Raw genomic sequence first — 17,970 nt, 5'->3', positions numbered from 1 at the left:
CGTGCAGTGGCATGGCCAATGCCCTCCATGTCCACCACTGGGCTGTGGTGCACATAGTGAAGTGCCAGTCGACGCCACAACTGTGAGAGAGGGTCCAGACTCGGCTGTTACAAAAGCCCAGCAAACCAAAGAGTCAAAAACTTTGAGGAGCAGCGCTAACTGGCCTGCCAGCAAAAAAAGAAAAGCAAACCTTGGAACAACTATCTTCATGCTCCAGCTTGGCAGTGACGCTAAGGATAGCGAGCTTAAGTTAGCTGTAGAACTAGCTGTAGAAACAAACACCGGGGAACTCAGTGCAAAACATGGATGGGAAGCAGTGATGATGAAGAGCATGCAGCAGATGAACAAGGCGCTCTGCAGTCGTATCACTCTATCACACAAAGTGTGCAAAAGGCTTCTTGGACATCTTGAATAAAGATTTTGTTTTGGGCTTAATCCTCTCTCTGGCTAGTGCACAGTCTATGATCTTTGCAACCAAGTGACCTGTAAAACAAAGGACTTTCGAGGTCCCAAGCTTCATTTCACAGCTATTTGACGGCATATACGTTGGAAAGAAGTGAATTGTTGTTCTCCTGCAGCTCAGAAAGTGTAGAAGGCTACGCATTTGGACTGGTTAGTTCATGATTACGAGCAGTGAAACAGCACTAAACAACAGGACGAGAAGGACACAGACAACAGCGCCGACTAACAATCAAGTGTCTTTATTCTTTCAGTCAGCATATATATACTCCGCCGCTATCTCAAAGCACAGAATCAACAGAATTCAGCATGCGCAGGGGAGAAAAATGCAATTAATGATCGCATTAATTGCATTTTTCTCCCCTGCGCATGCTGAATTCTGTTGATTCTGTGCTTTGAGATAGCGGCGGAGTATATATATGCTGACTGAAAGAATAAAGACACTTGGTTGTTAGTCGGCGCTGTTGTCTGTGTCCTTCTCTTTGTCCTGTTGTTTAGCGCTGTTTTACTGCTCGTAATAAAAAAATTCACTATTCTGGCAGCAAAAATGTTAAACACTCAGTAAGAGCAACTTGAGGTGGCATATTCTAGATGTGCACACATGTTCTAGCCAATTGCATGGCTGGCCAAGAGCCAGAAAGCCAATGTCCTAATCCCATGTGATCACAACCATCCCACAGTTGCATATTAATGATGGTACAAAGTGCATTTGTAATTTAGCATTGTTTGTGTGCCACATATCTTGAGAAGATGCCAGGAGACCAATTCACAGGAGACCACTTGCAGAGTTTTTAGAGGCATCATGTTTACGTTTACGTTATACGTCCTGGACATGTCCTTGGTGTAGCAACCACACAGCGACACTCATGCACATAACACACGAATGTACCGACCATCTGGGCAAGGCAATTTCACCACGAGTCACAACACACACACTCACTACGCGGTCTTGGGAGGCGAGACTCTCCAAACTGGACCTGGGAAGCCAAGTGGCTACCCTCGACCAGGCACGGCGAGCCGCGATCGCCAGTGGAGCACTGTCAGAGGGAACCACCCAGGAATAAACCGCGCAGCGGTTTCTGCAATAATAAAGTTCCTCCTCCTCCTCCTCCTCCTGCTTTGCATCGACCCGATTGTAATACTTTTTTTTTTTTTGCTGGTATCACTGTGTATGCTTATAATAACAAATATATTGAAGGTATTTTTGTGGTGGATGCAACTTCATTAAGTAAGGTATGAGGGCATTACAGACATGCATGTTGAATTCTCAGTTAAAATACACACATCAAAATGCACATTTGACAAATACACCGTAAAACAAGTGACCCTGTCACACACAGATCATCTATGGTTATGAATGCCTGTTTTGAGGCCTTCAGAAAGCTTGTTTTAACATCTAGTCACAGATTAAAATTCAGGGCAGACGAGCAGGCGCCTTGAATGAGGAAAGCCCTGCAATGGCACAAAGGTTTCAAGAAGACAACATGACAGATGCTTTTGCTCAAACATAGGCATGGGAGTGAGGGCACAGGGTGATCTATGTTGCACAAACAGCTCACCTCAGCTGAAATATGTAACCACATAGTCCTTGGCACACACCCTGCTCCTTATTCTCAGGCATGACATGCACAGTACAAGTGCACCTCTTTTTTATTATTATATTTTTTTATTAAGCATTCTCACGCGAACCTTTGCATTTTGCAAATGCTACTGCTAGCTTGGACCTCATTGTGTGCTAAGCTACATTCAGCAGGACTGATGTAAAGTAATGCTCCAGTGCAAAGAAACGTAAGACTGGGCTTGCACAGCTCCTTAACAATGCATAGATACTCACTAATGTAAAGGTTAGGGCTTTTCAATTACTGGCAAGTGTGTTAACGAGCAAGTGTACTTCATGCAAGCTATGTTTGAGAGTAGAAATTGCTTGGGTCAGCAAAACAGGATCATAAGTGAATACTGGCTGGCTAGGGCACAATGAATGCTGTCATCACTCCACCCAGCTCCTCCCCGTGTCGCAGTCTTACCTAACCATGGCATATTCAATGCCCTCACACATTCTGTTCATGATCATTGCTTAGTCTGAACTGTTATGCGCCGTGTCCTTTTAAGTTTACAGAAAACAAACTACTTCCATGCTTCTGTGTATGTAAGCACAGTGCACACCCTATTGCCCTATAAGTTGTGCTTCTACTACTCCCGATCATCTTCACGGTGCGCGTAATCATTTCCTGCCATCATCTGGCTGCACAGTGGCTATTCAGCAGCTTAAGCAGAAAAAAGGGCGGCCGTCAGTCTAAATGCTCTGAGAGGAGCAACATTCAAGGGCAACCCACTGCACCGATGCATGCCCACTGAGCCTTCTGGTACTCCAAGTGGGCACAGGGACAACACAATGTTTCCTCACACAGTGGATTCTCTACAAGACACCACAGCCTACAGTTTAACAACTAGTGTGCTTCCAAGTGTCAGGTGGCTGAGGATATCACTCCATGCTTATGCAGGCCGACAGAGTGCAGTAAGTACTCCTTAATGTGGCTGTACCCAAGCTCCTCAGCACCACACCCCACCGCCCCCCTCAACATGCAAAGCACTGTCCTGAGGAGAGAAAGAGCCACAGGGCAATCAGCGAGAGGCTTCGCAAATTCACAGGCAGACATCTGAATTAGGCACTCAGTGTTTCTCAGGTGGAAATCATTAGCGGTGTTTCTCAGGTTCAGCATCTTTGACAAACAGCAGGCACTGGTCAACACCTTCTGCTCCTGAGCTGCTCCCATCAGAGTCATCACTGTCAGAATCACTGTTGGAGGTCACAGACACACTGTCACCACGATTACTCATGCCAGCTGCAGCAATTTCATCATCATCCGAGTCCAGTTCCGAATCTGAGCTCGAATCACTTGTTGAGTCTGATGAGTCACTTTCCCCGTCACTCCATGAGCTGTTGTCACTGCTCGTGCTATCATTATCATCATCTCTATGCCGACTCTCCGGTTCAGCAATGATGTTATTGGCACTTGAAGCAGTGCCTTCACACGTTGAAGCCAGAGGATTGGAGATGCACAGTGCCTGCATGGCTGCTCTGATGCTGTTGGAAGCCGTCGCCTCCTCGACAGCTGCTTCTGCAATGGCAAGCTTCGCTCCACGCTCAAGCTCAGGAATGTCCAGGCCTAGGTCAGCTTTCCGAACCTTAACCTGCACGAAATGTTTATATAGTCCCTGTTACACAGCATCTAGAGAAGGCAGAAGAATCCGTTGTACACTGGCTTGTTCCCTATGCTCCAACATTTATAAACCATCATTCAAATTGTGGTGAAAATGGTGACATACATACACCTAACAACCCTGAACGGGCCATGGAAGTTGTAATCATAATGGGAAACTTGTCGCACTTTCCGAGTATACTCCGTGCCTATCTTTATACCTTAAGAATAATACTGCTACTGACGGCATTTGTAATAATTCAACAAGTTGATGTGCCAGACAGTCATGAGTGCACAAGGAGCAGAGCTGCAAAGCCATGCCCCGCTGCTGCTGCAGCTGACCTACGTTTGCACTATGCGGCCATGGACTTGCCATAAGATGAAAGACAGGTGACCTTCCATGTCTGAAGGACTTGCATACAAAGGAATTATGTCACACTACTGCATGCCCATTCCAGTTTTTTATTAAGACAAAAGCCTTAATTAGCTCATGGGTCGAAAAATTGACTGTTCGGCGCCATGGCACCAAAATTGATGGGAGTTGAACCCACAATCTTTGGTATTAATTTAGGCAAAGTTAATTAAGGTACAGTTAATTAGGATAGAGTTAATTAAGGTACTCAAACCTATGAACTTTGGTGGGAGTCGAACCCTCAAACTTTGGTGTTAATAAACGCACATTTTATTAAGATAGCAGTAATTAAGGCGCTTGAATCCACAACCTTTGGTAGGCGTCAAACACACGACCTTCGGTGTTAAGGCACTCGAACCCACAACCCATTCTGTCCATGGATTATCTATCCTACGCATTACATGGCCTGCCCAACTCCATTTATTTTTCTCTTAATGTCAATTAGAATATCAGCTATCTCCATTTGCTCTCTGATCCACACTGCTCTCTTCCTGTATCTTAACACTATGCCTAATACTTTTCAATCCATCGCTGTTTGCACGGTCCTTAACTTGTTCTCGGGCTTCTTTGTGAACCTCCCAGTTTCTGCCTCATGTGTTAGCACCGGTAGGATGCACTGATTGTACACCTTCTTTTCAAAGATAGTGGTAAGCTTCCAGTTAGGATCTGACTGTCTGCCATACGCACTTCAACCCATTTTTATTATTCTGCAAATTTCCTTCTCATGATCAGGGTCTCCTGTGAGTAATTGATCTTGGTAAACATACTCCTTCAGACTCTAGAGACTGACTGATAATCTTGAGCTCTTGTTCTCTGGCCTGGCTATTGATCACTGTCTGTCTTCTGCATATTAATCTTCAACCCCACTCTTACACTTTCTTTTTAAGGACCTTATTCATTTGTTGTAATTCGTGCTCAGTGTTGCTGAGCAGGAAAATGTCATCAGCAAACTGAAGTTGCCGAGATATTCATCGTTGCTCCTCACTCCTAAGCCTTCCCAGTTTAATAGCTTGAACACTTCTTCCGAGCATGCAGTCAATAGCATTGGAGAGATTGTGTCTCCTTGTCTGACCCCTTTCTTTATAGGTATCTTCCTACTTTTCTTGTCGAGAACCAGGGTAGCTGTGGAATCTCTGTAGATATTTTCCAAGATATTCACGTATGCCTCCTGCACTCCTTGATTACATAATGCCTCTATGACTGCTGATATCTCTACCAAATCAAATGCCTTTTCATAATCTATGAAAGCAATATAAACAGGTTGATTGTACATTGCAGATTTCTTAATTACCTGATTGATGACATGTATGTGATCCATTATAGAGTATCCCTTCCTGAAACCTGCCTGTTCCCTTGGTTGACTTAAGTCCAGTGTAGACCTTATTCTGTTGGAGATTATCTTGGTGAATATTTCATACAATCCTGAAAGAAAGCTAATGGGCCTATAATTTTTCAATTCTTTAACGTCTCCCTTTTCGTAGTTTAGTATAATGTTGGCATCTTCCAGTTCTTTAGAACACTTGAACCTAGGCTTACTTGATGCCTTGCTTAGTTTCCTACTAAAAAAACACAGCTTCACAACTGTACAACTAACTTCTTTAACATGTGTAGGCCAGGATAGGCTACTATATATTGAGAGTAACACTAAATATTCGCACTTGCTTGTCTAAGTGATTTGATAAATATTAAAGTTATAGGTAAAAGTCAAGGTTGCTTTTTGTGTGTAATGTTTAAAAGCATGCTTTTGTCAACGTTAGTCTCCATGTGCCATTCTCAACACCACTGCTCAACTGCTAACAAGGAATTCAACAATACTTTACGATCTTTGTCACATGATGCTTCCCCGTGAATACAGTTAAACCTCTATATAACGAACTGCAATATAACAATATTCTCGATATAGCAAAGTATTTAACTTTTCATTACCTCTTGTCTATAGAACACAATGTATTTAGAATCTCAGTATAAGAAAGTGTGTTTGTATGCGATTTCAATATAATGAAATTTCCCTGCCACCACAAAAAACGGAAACTTCTGTACACTCAAATGGTGAAATGATTGAATTACAAGCTCCTGCAAGTGCACCTCCCAAAGCGACAGCCGAAGTGGAGCCGCATCCTGTTCCGTATAAAGTCAAAGTGTGATAAGATCCTATCGCACCCCATGCACTGTGTGCGTTAGGTGCGAGTGAAAGTATGTGAGGGTGTGACAAGAAAGATGGTGGCTTCACGAGTGATGCTTTCCCACACAAGCAAAGGGAAAGAGAGGGAGGGGAACGAGCTCGTGGTAACCTGATCAAGCTCACGCAGAAGCAGAGGCTGGCGCGCATCTCGGCTGTGGCTGTGCACGGCTGCAAGCGCAGCCCAGCGCAGCCGCACATGCTGCTTTGGAGGTAATCTGCCATGTCTGCAAAGAGTGGGCGTGCCAAGAAGGCGAAGCATGATGTAAGCTGTCTTTCCGCGCTTTTAGTATTGGAGGTTGCATAATCTCGAGTTTTGGTGACCTGTTGGAGCGAGAGACAGATGGAGCATTCGCTCACCGCTGCCGGCATTTTTCCTGACAGTGCGGGTGACGTTATCAGCAGCGGGGGTGGAGTGCACGCGAAATTGTGACTGGCTTCACATAATTCATACCACTGATGTGAAGATGTCAATGTATGTAGCATGAAACTGTATCATTCGTCGCCGACTCCCAAATTTATCAAAATAAATTGTTTTCTCATTAAAATTAGTATTTTTCAATTACCAGATAATTCAACGACTGTACTTATTCGCATAAAAGGTCTAACTTCAATACGAAATTTCGATATAACGAAGCAAATTGACAATTTTACCAACTTTGTTATATCAAGGTTTAACTGTAGTACAATCATGTGCAAACAGTTTAATCTACACTGTGTTAGACACTAGAGCAGTTTTTCATAACAAGCCCACACAAATAGTGCAAAACTATTTTTGCCTGTCAGGACCTCAAATAAACATACCTTTAGGTGCAAAATAATTTTTAGCTGTCAGGACTTTACATAAACATACCTTTAGGTACGTTTAAAAAACTTTTTTTCTATGAGTGAAAAATTCTTGCAAACAGTGTTGGCTACTTTCACTGTCGAAAGATAGGTAACTTACCTGTTTCAGAGCATTTGTTAAAGACTGCAGGCGCTTTGGACTGAAAAAGCAAGCAAGAAAAACCAGGAACACCTAAGTCAGAACGAGAACATTAAAGAAGCCCTGCCACACTTCTAAACAAAAAAAATTCGCAGTTCCGCTCAAAAGGCGAAGCACCGATTGCGATAGCAAATTAGTAGATAGCTGTACGAAGTAAGGATAGTAGTTTTATCGGCCGTATAAGCTTGTAAATATTCGATTATTAACTAAATTAACAATTATAGAATGTGTAAGCGTCACTCAACGAGTACGTAGAAAGAAACAGACACATAGAGACAGCACTGTCTTTGTGTGTCCGCTTCTTTCTACGTCCTTGTTCAGTCATGCTTACACATTCTATCATGGTTTCAAACCAACTAGCGCATCAACGTGTTTTAACTAAATTGACCAGCACGGTGTCACATGCGCACAGGTAAACATGAACACATTTTGCTCAATTACAGCGTAAACTGTCTGTGAGAACACTGGAGTTACGAATAACAGCAGCATCCTTGAGCCAATTGACCTCCGTGCATCTGTCACTTCAAGGAGAACGAAATGTCGAAAGCACAGTGCATACGAAGCTACCGGCAATAGGCGCACTCTGCAAACATTGCAGATCGCTTTGAAGGTGAGGCCCGCGTAGGTGTGCACTTTGGCCACGTCACAGATCGCTTTCAAGGCACACGAGCACTGGAACCGCGTCCCTACAGAGTCTGACAAAGGCATCTACTACGGCGTCTGTGATTCACGTGGCCAACACCGCAGTAGAGTCTGCTGTTGTCTCCACTCAGTACGGAGCGGCGGGCCAGAAGGACATCGAGGAGGACATCAAGACACCCTAGCGGCCGCCGGAGAAGAACCTTCCTCTTCCTCCCTCACCTGACCCCCCTGCCTCTTGGGCCGCAGGAGAGGGCATGCCCACCCGGGCCGTGTTCCTCGCTCATGCACGCGAGGTTGAACAGCATTCGCCGGCTCAACCTCCTACGCTTTCACTCATATGGAACCTCACCACGACGCCGACGGCAGGAATGCGCCTGGAGTGTCCATATAATTGCTACCGCAATAAAAATATAGGTGCCCTAAGAAGTTTAGTGAAGTATCTGGGCTTTGCCTTTCCAGCCATGAGCAAGGATTCCTCTGCTCAAATGGTGATACCTTTCCCAAGGCACTGCCAACATTAAAACCTTCTTTAACCTGCATGCTTGCCTCCTTCTGTACCTGTGAGTTGTGCGCAGCCACTATGGAATAATTTCTGTAGGGGTTGCTCATGGTTGGCTGAATATGCGGGGTGTTGGCTACCCTTGAGGCACTGTATATACATGTACGCCAAGATAGCGCATCAAAAGCAAGGGCACTGAGGAAAATAATCATATTTAAAATGTTTAGCAAACATCTTAAAACACTTCTGATTGTACCTGCACTGCAAAATTCATTATTAGCAAAACAAATTGGAAAGTAGACAGCTAGGTGTTTGAGCTCTGTGTCAGTAGGACGTCATATGCAGTGGGTTCTTCTTTCATTGCTTTTCACAATGTTTTACATTCAGCATACATTTCAAGTGGCTGGACAGGTGCTTTCCAACTATGCTAGACACAAAATCATGGATTTTCTCATATCTTACGATCCTAAAGAGAATGCTTGCATTGAGTCCACACTCTGTAAACTTCACGAAACTCAATGAAGAACTGAAAATTCTAAGACCTTTCTGCAGCATTATACTTTTCATGATTCTGGAGATACAAAAAGTGTCGGAAATATAAATTTTTACTGGACCAAATTCATCTGTGCCTGCAAGAGTCAAGTGACAATAACCATGTGATTCAATCAAGATGACCTAAAATAACCTGACAGCTACATTGAAGCCCGACAAAACAGAACAGAGAAACAACACTGTTAGTAAAGCCATACGGAGATAACAGTGAAGGAAGCCAGAGACAGCAAAGAGGAAATTAATTGTTACTTTTAATTGGAAAATAGAAATATTTAAAAAAAAAAAGGGGAATGAAAGTTCGTGAAGCAACAACTTGCCACAGGCTGATAACCAAACCTGCATATTCTGTATTACGCAAGACCAATAATTTAATATAGTGCTTATCTGTTCTCTTTATATGGTAACATAATTTTAAAAAAATCTCCTATTTCTTCTGTTTCAGTGCATAGTGAAGGGACTCGAATAGACCTCTTTCTGGCATGCGAACGCCTACAATGGCTGTGCAAGCTCTTATGGGAAATGCTTGTGTGTTGCAGAGGCAGGCATCATTTCTGGTTTTCCTCCTGCGCCGTACGAGCAACTGCGAGCAGCAATAATTTGAGCAAATTTAGCAAGGTGGCATATGCAACTGCCTAATTAAAACAAAAACTTCTTGTTTGTCTAGCTGCGACGGCCTCTAGCCTCTCTGTGATTCCAATCTGTCGAGTGTCTCGGCGCACTGCTATCACGCTAGCTGAGTTCGGAACCCCTTTCCTCTATTTAGTCCACACACCCTTTGACCCTGGAGAATCCTGAGTGGTGGCCACAATTGACCTGCACAGCAAACAAGAACAGGTGCAATAATTTTGGTCAGACAACGTTTTAAAGCTGAATAGCAACAAATAATTGTGCTCTGTATTTGTTCGGAAGTGTAAAGCGCTGCATTTCATAATTATGTCCAGTATCATGTCCAAGCGCGAAAACAAAACTTTTCAATGTGTTTCACAATATTAGGTAAGTGCTCTGATAAAGCATACTGCCTAGCTGCGATCGGCAGTCTTCTATCTGAACCATGCTGCATAGAACATGTACCCAAACACGTAAGGAAAAGGCCCTATTAACTTTTGATGCATTACAACTGATTAAAATCACTTAAAAAGATTTTTGCACGTTGAAGCAACAACACATGCACTTAATTGTGACCAATGACCATATTGCAAGCTACTGCCCGATTTGGGTGGATCACAGCACATGAAAACAATTTTGGAAGTGCTCAGGCTATAAAATCGATCCTAGTACAATGTTTTTCCATGAAAGATATTTTCTCATGAAAGAGACAAGAGCATACACAACTTCAATATTTTCTTTTTAATTAGAAATAAGAATACATGTAGCGCTCTACCTGTGAGTAGGAAGAACCCTGGGCGTTTCTATAACGGCACATTGTACGCACTTCTTTTATTAGAACACTGCGGCACTAGAACAACTATACACCTTTTTTTACAGCAAGTGACAGTCTCTTTGGCCGTCTACATGCTGTCCAACAATGCTGCATTTTGTAAACAAATTTTTAAACGACAGAGGCAATAAGTTAATGGCGAAGTTTAGCTTTACACAAAAGGGCAGCTGCTTGGTGATATCCACAGTGAATTTGTTATTTCTTTCACATTTCTTGCATAAAAATACAAATGTAGACGATTGCAGACATGTGTAATTATGTCATGAGGAGCATCAGGAAAGAAGCAGCACCTTCTTCGTTTCATACTCCCCCCATGCCAGCCTGCTCGCTTGATGTACACTCTTTGCCCAGGATGCACCGCACACCCGCGGTGCACTGTGGGATTGGACTCTAAGAAAGGTCTTCTTGGTGGCCTTTCCACCACCACAAGGTAGCACACAAGGGCTTATTGGCCCGTTGCCTGCTCCTAAGCTCATGTACTATGTAATGCCTACAGATAAAAGGATACTCCATATCCATCTCCTTGGCTGTGATGTCATGGCATGCAAATGGACAACACATATGACAGAGCAGACCCCTCTGATCAACTTGCTGTCCATGTTTCCTTGCAACACTTGAAAGCCATTGCACAAGCACCTGACCACAGCATAATTTATGCACCTCACAATGTGTTGGCACCATATTACAATGCGTGGAGACTGCTCGTTCAATGACATTTCCCCAGAAAAGTGCTGCAGGTTTATTATGCATCATGCAAACAAATCTATATGCAGTCTTTCTTGCCCACTTTCCTATTATCAGAAACAGTCATGATGCAGATCACAAACGGGTCTTTGCATAGTGCTACTTCTCAGTTGGTCTGGCATGAGGAAATGCCAATGAGCAGAAAAACATGCCACTCTTTCTCTCCGGACAAGGTTCGGGCTCCTTTGGCTGCAAGCACTGCCCCTTGGCAGCCAAGTGAAAGAATATAGCAGTAACGTGTTAAGCTGCTTGAAGCACATGCAACAAAACAATTAGATTTACCACTTCATGCGCGCAGTAGTCAGAACAGCTGGCTTGACCCTCACCCAGAGACAAGCATTACTTTTTGCTGCTCAGTGACAGTTTGTGATGACAGGCCAAGTGAAAGAAGGCACTATGCAAAGACCTGCTTGTGATCTGCATATTGACTACTGCAATTAAGAGGGAGCATACACTTCAAAGGCGTGGCAAGGGCAGTATATGATTGACAATAACCATGCTTATACAAGATACACTATAAAAGTTTGTGTTGGAAATGATTCACGGCCTGATGCCCTTCAAGATATTCTACACATGCAAGAAGAGTCATTGCAAGCTCCCTCGTGCGCTCACACTTGACTACAGAGTTCAACTTTACATAAAACTGAAAAGCAGCCATAGGCTCTACAAAATGATTGAGCAGAAATCACTTTATGGCACTAGGGCAAGAAAGCATGCAAATTACGAGGAAAAAAAAAAAGGTAAGGCTCACCTAATGGACTGTATCCACACTGCATAGTCTGTGATATATAGATCATTAAGGATGTACCTGGAGTCATGATGGCTGAATATGCCATGGATTTCAAGAAGGCATCTGAGAACATACCGGGGACCTTGAAGGACCAAGATCACACAAAAACTGAGTCTTAGAAAGTGGTCGCTGAACTTCCCTAGTACTCACAAGAAAAATGCACAAAGACAAAGGCAATGGAGCCCACACAACCAATTTGTCGCCGCCTGCAGCTACTCTCAAGTGACAGCTGGCACATCCATCTCATATTAGGCAACTATGCCTCTGTTAAAAAAAATGTATGACCTTTGCTTCACATTGTACCAATGCAAACATTGCTTAAAAAAAAAAAGAATTTCTGAAAAGTGAAAAACTACCATTATTCTATGGTTATTGTAATAATACAGAATTTGAGGAGGAACATTTCTTTTTTTTTTTTTCAATATGTACTGTCACTTTTCCCTTCAAGGTAATATTTTCATCATTGATTTTATCAGCTTAATCGCGACATAAAAAAATTGGTCAGAAAATAATGTACATGCCATGATCCTTTTGCTAAAGCGCAAGCCAAGCCTTGGAAGTATGTAAAGAAAACTTGCAACCAAGGCCAAGTCTGTCAGAGTGCACTCACAAATACCATGGGTGCACCATAATCACTCAAAGTCATGGAAACCATTAATGGTGCTACGATGAGGCGCTTAATCCTCTGCAGCACTATGAACAATCAACACAAAGATGTTTCTAGCCCCACATCAAAGCTGCAATGAATGGTGTAAGCAGTACTAGTACTACCTTTGGAGACACATACTGACTAACACACCTATGAGAAAACTAACAACCATACTGTGAATTCAACCCGGCATGTTTCATCAGGGTATCTACAAAGTTGACATTTCTAAATTCCCTGAGTTTTCCAGGTTTTCCCCGAGTGCCTTTGCTAAGTTCCCCGAGTGATGCAGAACTATGTTTCATGTCAAGACGGGCAGAAACCATATTGCCCGATGCTGTCACTTCCTAGTAAGCATATGAAAAAATTTTTTTAAAAAGGACATTGCAATGGAGTAGTGTTTATGCGATTCAAAAAAAAAAAAAGAATAGAAGGGAGGGGTTAGTAAAATGCACACCAAACAGAATGTCTTCGAAAAAAATTGCAAATTGAGTTGGACATTCTCAAATACAAATAAAAGGGAGATGAATACAGAAGAAAATATTTTCGAATATGAGCTATTTCTATCAACTGATAGCAAGCTCAGTGGTATGAAGCCCGAACTTTGGCACAATTGAGATTCTCTCTCAACAGCTCGTAAGTCAACCTCAACTGTCCTGACATGATGTATTCTCAGCCCGTGCATGACACCTCAGTGTTGTGTTTCACTGCTTTAAAGAGTTTATTTTATTTTGGATGAGGGGAGACACCTGCTTCTCGGCATCAGCCAACACTTTGTTTTTTCAGCTCAAGCTCCTTCAAAACGGCGGCAGCACGCTTCCTTTCCCGTTCATTCCTCAATGCATAGGTCCTTTCTGTTCTTGTCCTCCTTCCACCACTAGTTCGCCTTACGGACCATTTGAAGCATCTTCTTGGTAAGTTGCACAGTCCACGTCCGACTCCCTAGGGGCCGCAAAAACATCCAAAAGATCAGCCAGTTGGAAAAAATAAATGCATGTCATTTTACTGCCCTTCAGGGCTCAAACAGCCACAGGAACATTCGAAAATGCCCTGAAGGCCTGTCAGTACACGTATTAGGCATATCGGTGCTCGTACTGTGACAGGAAATACTGGGTGCACGCGTGTATCATTAAGGAACACATACCGAGTCCCATCGCAATAGCCCCTTCCCATGCTTGTTATGCTTCACTGCAATACACTTGCGTATGCTTCACCAAGTAACATTTCTGTACAAAGGCAAAGCTGACTTTCTGGATCCGGAATTGTGCAATGCACAGTGCTTTCCAAGCTTCTAAGCCAATCGCGAGGACCACAAAGGCAGAGTTTGTGCCATTGCTGACCAGCAGCGAATTCTTTCAATAAAAAACGCGGCACCCAGCGGCAAGAAGCTTCATAGCGAACGTCAAAGCAGCTAGGTCTAGCGTTGCCGCATTGGCCGCTACGGCTGCAGCGGATCTGCGTGCGAGAGCGCCGGTTCAAGCCGGTGAGGTAATCAAAATGGCTGCGGTGGTGGCTTTGATTAATGCTGTTTCGGAACTGCGGTCACAGCAAAAAGTCCAGAAAATCGGACGGGGAATGTTTCTTGCGTCCCAAATTTGAGACGTTCTGATATATTGACTCTATGGGGGTACGTGGTGGTGCCGCGAAGCCATCCAAATTACCGGGAATCCGGAAAGTCCGTCATTGACTGTACACTGGCAACTCCTACAGCCGACGACAGGGTGTCAAAGACTATTCATTACGATTCCCGTCTCTTACAGCATTACAGCCAGCATTACTGCGACTTTCGACCCTTTCAATAAAATTACAGCTAATTTTCCCTGATAGAGGCACAAATTCCCTGAGTTCTTCCAGACTACTCAAAATCCCTGAGAATTCCCAGTTTTCCCGGTTGGTAGACACCCTGTTCATTAAACTGAGCCCCAAAGGCACATAAAAGGATTAGAACACTCAGAGGGTATTAGGCACTGCAATAGTTACCCAGCTGCAGGATTTGAATGACATCCCGGAGCACAGCATAAGTGAGACCCCAGTGACGGTAGAGTGGGTAGGTGAGGCACCGCCGAAAACAGCTCCTGACCATCTGCTCCAAGGACCAGAACTCCTAAATGCAGTGAAGATTTTAGGAAGCTTAACAATGTAACACCCTGGGATAGTGTACAGTACCTAAACTACAGCATTCCTTAGCTGTTGAAGAAGACACAGCAGTTTTCTGCAATATATGGTTTTGCTACTGAGTTCTGAATTTGTAAATTTATTGTTTCAGTTTCTTTCTTAGTTGCTGATTTTTTGACAATTCTAGTAAAAAGAAATATCAGGTCATAAAAAAAATCTTTGCTTCCTATAGTGGGTAAAATTTAGCCTTCTCTTTTAAAATGCAGCAACTTTCATTCAAATCAGTACAGCGTTAGTCCTGCATTTCGCATCTATTTAAGTGGGGAAATTGGAACAAAGTAAAGTTCCTTCTTTTGTTTCAATTGTTAAGGCAAGGTGTTATGCACAATACAATAGTTTGCAAAGCTGCACAACCTCCTTGATTGCTCTACAACAAAATGGCATTTGGGTTCGTCTTGTGCAGTGCTCGCTGGATGTTGCAGCAATGTTGTTTGGGGACCCATGCCTACTTGTGGGCGAGTGGCACTGCTCTCTCTAAATGCAGAACCTTGTCGATACGATCCTGTCACATACGATTTCTTGGCACCATTGTTTGCGATCGAGAACACAAAAATGACCGATGTAGTTATGGTTCATTTTTATTGATCCGTACGTTCCTGTAAAACATAATCTTTCGGTAACAAAGTTCAGTACACCACCAAACTGCAATTGTACGATACATTTCCTGGCCGCTAAATCCCATGTAGACAAGACAAGGTGCGAGGTGCATACGATCGAAAACAGTAACTGCCTGTTGCAGCAGCTTCCCCACAGTACTTGCCCACCCATGCAATGTGAAAATGCCGCCATGCACTCTGGGTAATCAAATATTCCTATTCAAGTAAGTTTCCCATTTAGGGAGAGGAGAGGGACAGCAAAGAGAGGAAAGGCAGGGAGGTCAACCAGACAAGCGTCCGGTTTGCAACCCTACACTGGGGGAAGGGGAAGGGAGAACAGAAAGAGGAAAGCAGGATAGAGGGAACACTGTGTGTGCACGCAGCAAAGCGCCTGGAAATCAGTCAAGTCCAAGCAAGTGCCCTGCCGATACGTTAGGCTGCCGTCATTGTGCTGTCTGAAGCTAATGTTGGTGCTTGCCCATAGCTGGTGATGCATGTTGAAGTTACCTGTGAAGACCAAGGAGCTGGTGGGTGTCAGCCATACGCTGCAGTATGTGGAGGTATATTGTTAAGGTAAACTGCAAGCCTTTCTTGCTTCAGTGCAAATATAATGCTGTGAGTGAGCCATGATGCTTACTCAAGACTTGCAAGTACTGATTTGAGAGCATCCAGCACTTGCATTGCACTTTGCACTGACGGAGTGTGCAGATTATTCAAGAGCATTCGAAAAGTATTCATGAGAGGTCAAAGTATCATAACCACTTGCCGGTCTTCTTCGGGCAATTTGTCAGGTACCCACGCTGTGCACTCTACAGCGGTGTGCAGCTTATCTCTTGACTTGGTTACGGCTCCGTCTGTGGGATCGGCTGTGGCTTTGGTTGTGGCTTCCCCTGTTGTTTTGGTTTTGGCTGTTGCTTTAATAGTGCAGACCAAGTTGTATTGTTCTCCGCCATGAACTTGTCAGATTTAGATTGAATTACGCCAGGCCTGTGGGGCAGAGGAGAAGGTGTTGTCGGATGGGGCGTACTCCTCACAGAGGCATCAGTGTTCTTTGAAGTCCGACAGCATCGGGAGCATCGCCGTGAGACCAGAGCCGTGGCAGCATGGATAAAGCAGGCATCATTGGCTTGGTAGCTCGCTCTCGCCACTGATGGCATGTTCAGCCCGGGTTGGTCAGGGCTTGGGCTTTGCCCAGTTTAGCCAAAGCCAAGGCCAGGGCTCAAGTTTTACTCATTTCTCATGTAGTTACTATTTAGGTACTACCAAATCTCCTCCCAGGCGGTTGCATGCCACATTCACAGCTGTTGCCACCAACCCTATTACAATAAGCATCTCCAACTATCTGTTTGACAGCACGTGGGGTGTAGTGCCATTAGAAACGTGCTGCATGATTTTAATTGGCGATAACCCAAATGCGCCGCCGTTCCCTCCTGCAGGCGCCGCGACGTTAGTGTCATGTTTCACACTGGCGGAATCACCAGCATTGTATGCTAACATCGCCCACCACATGCTGTGCACTCTACAGAGGTGCGCAACTGTATCACTTGACGTTGTTCCAGCTCTGGCTGTGGCATCGGCTGTGGCATTGGCTGCAGCTTTGGTTGTGACTTCCGCTGTTGTTTTGGCTTTGGCTGTTGCTTTAGTAGTGCAGACCAAGTTGTACTGTTCTCCGCCATGACCAGATTTAGATTGAATTGCCATCCATCATATCCAGGTCACAGAAGACTACCTGAGACCGACTGGCCTCCGATGCTCACCATGGAAATCAGAGCTATTACTATACAGGCCCAAGTGCAGGGGCCCCAAACCGAAAGGTTGGATGCCTGTAGAGGACATCGGCATTACTCTAAGGACAAGTGAGGGCTGTCTCATCCCCAGGGTGGACTCTCTCCGGGTTCTGGGTATGATGATCGAATCGAACGGCTCCAATAACTAGATGGTATTGAAGCTAACCAAGAAAGCGGACAATGCCATCAAGTTGATAAGAAGGGTTACCAACCGGAAGCAAGGACTGAGCGAAGACAACCTCGTCCAGCTGGTTCATGCTTTCGTGATGTGTCACTTTACCTATGTCGCGGCCATCCACAACTGGCAGAGGTCGGATATGAACAAGCTGAATGCATTGATAAGAACGGCTGTAAAGAGAGCCCTCGGGCTTCCCATGTACACGAGCTAGGAGCGACTGCTCCACCTTGGCATGCACAACATTCTAGAAGAGGTAGCGGAGTCACAGGAGAGGGCACAGTTTACCAGACTGTCTACAGCCAGTGCCGGGAGAAACATTCAGAGAGAGCTTGGAGTTCCCACAACTGAGATCGAGACCAGTTTCTGCAGCATACCTCGAGAACAGAGAGAGTGCACTACCGATGCCCCCATTCCTCAGAATGTCCACCCTGAGTACAATGTGAGCAGACGAAGGGCTGGGGCTAAAGCCCTCCTGGAAGAGGCTGGCACACGCACCCGGAGTTGCTGTTTTGACGATGCAGCCCTGTACCCTGACAGAAAGGCGTTCGCTACAGTCAGCGTCGATCAAGAAGGGCAAATAATAAACTCCTCGGCGGTCCAGATGGCGGCGGTCAAGGTTGTAAAACAGGCCTCAATAGCATTAGCTTTGCTGCACGATGGGAGAATGACGATATACAGTGACTTCGAC

At 44.4% G+C, this 17,970-nt stretch overlaps 1 protein-coding gene across 2 annotated transcripts in view; it reads right to left on the bottom strand.

Moving 5' to 3' along the window:
* Positions 1-1,699: 1,699 nt before the first annotated feature.
* LOC142557830 (protein SHQ1 homolog) overlaps positions 1,700-17,970 on the bottom strand; it is a 111,083-nt gene continuing 94,812 nt past the window's right edge. For both annotated transcript variants that reach the window (XM_075670012.1, XM_075670013.1), the window contains 4 exons: positions 14,527-14,650; positions 11,862-11,982; positions 7,197-7,236; positions 1,700-3,651 (listed from right to left, as the gene is read on the bottom strand). In XM_075670012.1, coding sequence (XP_075526127.1) covers positions 3,154-3,651; positions 7,197-7,236; positions 11,862-11,982; positions 14,527-14,650 — 783 coding nt within the window. In that variant the 3' untranslated portion in view covers positions 1,700-3,153. The remainder of the gene's footprint in view (positions 3,652-7,196; positions 7,237-11,861; positions 11,983-14,526; positions 14,651-17,970) is intronic.

The sequence above is a fragment of the Dermacentor variabilis genome, chromosome 9 (assembly GCF_050947875.1).
Source record: "Dermacentor variabilis isolate Ectoservices chromosome 9, ASM5094787v1, whole genome shotgun sequence".
NCBI classification, from domain to species: Eukaryota; Metazoa; Arthropoda; class Arachnida; order Ixodida; family Ixodidae; genus Dermacentor; species Dermacentor variabilis.
This window is presented reverse-complemented; position numbering and strand designations above follow the sequence as displayed.